Source organism: Thunnus thynnus, chromosome 23 (genome assembly GCF_963924715.1).
Source record: "Thunnus thynnus chromosome 23, fThuThy2.1, whole genome shotgun sequence".
NCBI lineage: Eukaryota > Metazoa > Chordata > Actinopteri > Scombriformes > Scombridae > Thunnus > Thunnus thynnus.
Window position 1 is genome coordinate 4,031,846 of NC_089539.1, and position 5,562 is coordinate 4,037,407.

General features: G+C 42.6%; 1 protein-coding gene across 2 annotated transcripts in view; it reads right to left on the reverse strand.

Annotated features, from left to right (window-relative positions):
• chst11 (carbohydrate (chondroitin 4) sulfotransferase 11) overlaps positions 1-5,201 on the reverse strand; it is a 92,312-nt gene extending 87,111 nt beyond the window's left edge. The window contains exon 1 of one of the 2 annotated variants that reach the window (XM_067581064.1): positions 4,929-5,201. In XM_067581064.1, coding sequence (XP_067437165.1) covers positions 4,929-5,031 — 103 coding nt within the window. In that variant the 5' untranslated portion in view covers positions 5,032-5,201. Of the gene's footprint in view, positions 1-4,913 lie in introns of both variants that reach the window. The other variant, XM_067581063.1, reaches the window with a different exon arrangement.
• Positions 5,202-5,562: the final 361 nt, after the last annotated feature.

A 5,562-nucleotide genomic window follows, 5' to 3' on the forward strand; every position in this document is an offset into this window, starting at 1 on the left:
GGGTGCACAAGCATGTTACCACTCACAGCTATAAAAGGCTGAAAAAAGACACATTACAGTGGGTGAACAGAGCTGCAGTCTTAGTACACACACACACACAAACACACTCAGACTCCAAAATATCCAGGAGGCACTTAACAAAGAAACCAAACAAACAGTCCACTGAGCAAACTGTCTCATTAGCTCCTCTGATCTCAGTCGCTACAATGCCTTTAAAGGACCAGCAGAGACTCAACCCGAACTTTCTGCATCCGCGAGTACATGAGGTTCTGCGTGATGTAAGTTTCGTCATCAGAGGGCGTACGCATAGGATCCGTGCGGGCATCCGCCTACCTCCAATTGGTTGTGATGGCCACTATGCTGTCTTCCTGTAGATGCTGATCTACTGCGCAAGCAGACTCCAGAGAGTTGTATAAACTACTACTACGCAACCGCGGAGTCCGTAGCTGTCCATGTACGCAGTCTGGAGGCAGACTGGATCTGTCACAGGCACAAAGTTACCTCAAACTGAATTCAGAGAGACAAGATGGAGGTTGAAGGGCACAGGTCCACGCTCATGGCTGTCAGCAAGCAGCGGATGAACTAAACAAGCAGGGCCTTTACAACCTCTACTTAGTATGACTGACCTACGTTCCACCAGGAGGCTGTTTGTATGTGTGTGTCCGTGTGTGTCTGCAGCTATACTATACTGGTAATCTTACATATGCTTCCAAAAATGTCTATTTTGGAAAACGCTTTAGCTGCCTGAAATTCATGACTCAATATTTCAGACAGAACCGCTGTCAGTAAGCATCTTAAATAACTTGAATGATAGTCTAATTTAAGCTTTCCTGGGACGCCAGCAGTCGTTTTGTCAGAGGAGTTTTTTCCCTTTTTCCAAACGGTGGATATTTCATTTTCGTTTTGGAACAAATCTCTTGGACTCCGCCAGCTTATTAGGACTTTGGCCAACTGGTAACCAATATTTGATCAGAGTTTGGCCAAAAGTGACAGAGTGGTGGAAAAGCTCTATCGAGTATACATGATGATGCTTAAGTATGCAGTGTACTATTCAGTCTATTACTGGATTTAAAATTGCACTACACTTGTTAAATAAGTAATCATTACTGCCCGGCACTGAGTACAATAGGGGTGAGTACACTATAGACTATTCAGGACTATTTCTCAGGTCAAAAGTGGAACTGGTGTATACAAGAACCAAACTCAACACCAAATTCCAATTATATTGAGATGACAGCCTAAATCTCAGAGGCAAATATCACAAAAGCTCAGCAGATAGAAGGAAAACTATTTGCATAATACAAGGAATAAACATAAAATATATTCTATATGTATGCAAATTGGGCAAACTGTCCCTTTACTTAAATTGCTTTTGAATATAAACTTTATTCAGCCAGCAGATTCATAACTTCCACAAGCAAATTTATTGTCCTGATCGTCATGATAATCGTATACAAACAGTTGGCATATTCATTTAACACAGGGGTACAAGTAGCCTAACTGGACGCCGTGCATGAGAACTGGCTCACAGAATGCTTTGCTGCCTCCATGCTTTCTGTCTGCTTTGGCAGTACACTCTAAACAAAATCTAATTTGCCGTGTTCCCAAACCGCTGGCGAATACAGCGCTGCAGGGTAATGCCAGTTTACCCACAGTCGCTCCAGGTCTGTTCTTTCACCGGCTTCCACGCCAGGTGGAGGAGTCTGTGAGTTGCGGTGAGAGCAGACGAGACAGAGTGTTTTATTTGCACTGTGAAGATCCCTTTTCTTTTAGAATCTACCACAGGCCTTGGAGCTTTGCTTGCTGTGTGTGCTAGTTAAGGCCAGTGTGTGATACCACTATGTCTCCCCCTCCTCTGTCTCTTTTACAAGAGGTCACAACCCTGCAGGTCCTGCAAGAGAGGTGAGAGTTTACACTGGGAGGCCAGACGGGATTCCCAGGCCTGCTAAACATGCCTGAACCATGGAGATGCTGCCTGGAAGTTTATCTGATGGCGACAATGGTACTGTCGTGTGTGTGTGTGTGTGTGTGTGGGTGTGTGTGTGGGTGAGAGAGAGACGAATAGGGAAAGTGAAAATGGGAAAACATGTAGATAGGAGCATTGCAAAAGAGTAAAGACATTTCAGAAAGAAAGTAAAAATATTGAGATAGAGATAAGAAGAAGGGTTCTAAAGAAAGTCGACACTCACACTAAACACACACGCACACACACACACACACACACACACTTTTCACTGGTATCCGTCTCACCTGTATAATCATCATAAATACACACTGCAGCATTAAAACTTATATCCCAGCTCATGTACACACACATACACACCCTGCTTTAGATGTCTCCTCTTCAGTCAGAGCGCCCTGTCATCATCACAAAAAAATAAAACATCCACTTTGTGACCTGTGTGTGTGTGTGTGTGTGTGTGTGTGTGTGTGTGTGTGTGTGTGTGTGTGTGTGTGTGTGTGTGTCGGGCACAAGCTGATGCAATGCCGGTGGAGATTGGCACAATTCTGATAGCAGGATTCAGGGGTCCTTGACAGGAGTTTAATGGAGTCTTGGTTCAATTTTTACAATCAATTCCCTCACTGGAAGTTCATTTAACGATGTGCAGTAGAGGAGAGGTCTCACTCTGTGCAGATATATCCCCTGCTACTCGATACAGTGCTGTAATTCTTTACTAAATCATATCCGACTACAGGGGCCCTTTTAGGTTGGGGATCCCTTGGGCGGATCTCATTAAAAGCTTAAAGGGTCAGTTAACCAAATTATAAACAAACATAATTTTGTAATTTGGTAGTTAGACCCCTTCAGGGTATAATTTACCACCAATGTAAGTACCATAGATATGTAGGATAACATACTGTATATAGTCTGACCGATACAGGATTCTTTTAGGGGCTGATACTGATATTTGAAAATTTAAAAAATCTGATAATGGTGTATCAATATCAATATATAAATGAACATTTTTGATGAGCCTCCTTTAAATTTGTTCTTTTGTCAACACTCTCTGGTGGACAAACTGTAGAATGGTGCGACTGTTGCTACACTGTTAGGAATTTCTCTACTTCAATTGCTTGTCATTATCAGCTGACATACATTGATACCTATATATCTGCAGCGAGCTGATATCAGCTGATATGTCTGTACCGTACTGTACATTTTTATGTCTGTGAATGCCTCTCTGCAAACAAAAGGAATGTATACTGTTCATGCATAGCCCATATATCATATAAAATATGAACTTTTTCCTTATTTGGTGTAATAAGCACCTTCACCATGTGCACAAGTTCAGTTTGTTGCAAAGGAAAGTTGATTTTTACAACTGTTGTTTTTATTTTACATTCAACATCGAAGTAAAGCCAATGTCAACACCAGATGTGGATAAATGTGGTCCAGTTACTGATCTGTTCACTGACATGCAAAAGTTTTGGAACCCTCTGATCCATTTCCAAATATTGATTCAGTAATTTCATTGTTTTTCTTACAACGATATTGATCAGAAATAAGCAAAAGAAAGTTAAATTACAGTAATATCACAGTGAAAATATTTCCATTTTGAAGAAGTGTATTATGGTGATTTTCTTTGTGGGGATTAGACATTTCAATTGTCCACCGCTGCCAGCAGCAACACTGGTGACTCACACAGAGCCTCCTGAATCAGAGCTGCGACAGTGTGTCAGGTGTAGTTTCATGCTGCTGTGGATGATATTCTTGTGTGCTTCTGCTCTCTGCTGTATCTCACGCTGCATCTCTCTTTTATCCCGGTCACTCTCATACTGTATGTCTCTATGAGGTTTCTCTGCTTTCACATTCTCACCTGTGGTTTGATGTTCTCTGTCACTGGATCTTTTACAATAAGATATTCTATGAAAGCCACAGGGCATCATGTAAAATGAACTACAGAGCAGCTCAGACACTCCAACTCCAACATCAGCATTACAGGATGCTCTTTTTTTTTTGCTTCTGAGTGATTCTGTGTCTGTTAATGGAAAGCAAATACCCAGAAAGCATTGTTTTCTTCTCGACCTTACAGTAAACCTGTTGTGCTGTAGGTCAGCTGTACAGTCGGTGCGCTCCTTTGCGCGTCTGAACGCAGGGTGCTTTGATTTTGGCGCACATAGCCTCTGCTGGACAACGCACGGATATCAGATCCAGGGGCGTTGATCATTAAAAATGAGATTTGGCAAAGCACCGAATAAATTAAATCTCCTAATTTAACATAATTTGATGCAAAATCTCCCCCGGGACCCCCGCTGATATAGAGTGGATTTTCATTCCTGTGTGATGAATTATTAAAAGCGGTCTCTGGACGCGCACAAATCAAAGAGGACATCAGTCCTAAATGCTCCCTAAAGATTTATTTTTACGTGTGGACTCCAAGTTCATTTCTCTCCATTGTCGCTTGATCTTTGCTCCCGATTCAGATGTTTAGAACCGCTGGATTGGATCAAATCTGAATCGCATCAGAGTGGAGTATCATGTGCCCACCTTGCCAAATCCCATTACCGCCTGTGCCACGTTTCTGGAGACAAAAAGCCTCACGCTGCCATCTCCGTGCCACTTGTCAGCTGAGGTTGAAGCGAGAGAACAGCGCCTGGTTGCTCACATCCAATCACACCCAAACGCACAACCCCACACTTCCACCAACAAAAGCCGGACAAAAGCGCAACAAGACAATCAATCCAGTGTCTTGCGATTGTGCCACATGATGGATTTAAAACAGTGTACTTCTGCTGGATGATTTACGCGTTCACGCGGCAGAAGTATCAATTATTTATGAGCTGCATTACTGTACAGTCTGAACAAATCGATGTGTCAACATGCCAAGAGGCTGCCAGACATGATGCCATACATCAATACACACACACACACATACACACATCCAAGAAAGAAGAGAGGAGAGAGATCCTACCTGGATGGAACATACTTTGGAAATAAAAGATGACCAGAATAAAGGATCCCAAACAAGTGGCAAATACCATCCGGCATATCCTGCTCATCCTCATCAGTTCGCTCAGAGTCTGTTTCATGGCGGGACGGAGAGGCTGGAGGCTGCTGCTCGCTTTGTGGGGAGTGAAGGGCCGGTTTTGTCGGAAGGCTCTGGGGCTCTGGTGGTACTGATGAGGATTGTCCGCCGGTCAATGAGCTGAACGCATCCAACATGGAGCGTACCACTGCTGGGCTGCAGGAGGGGGGGAGAGCGCAGGGACGGCACGATGGCACCTCCGCTCCGAGGAAATGAGCGCGTCCATATGTGCGCTTCAGTGTAAGATCATCACTTTAATCTATTTAGGAATATACTGTATGTCTACTATATCTTGTGTTGAATTGCATTACAGTGTTTCTAGTTTTCTGGTTGGTTCTTATTATCTTCCTCCAATCAATACTAATAGAGTTACAATAAGTAGATTTTATGATGATAATAATACAAATCTAGATGCAATAGTGGCAGTAGTTGCAAAAGTAATAGAAGTAGTTGGAGGAATGATAGTAAGTAAGATTAACAAAGTACATTTAATGTACAAAGTAATGTAATTAAACGCATTTTTGATACAGTTTAT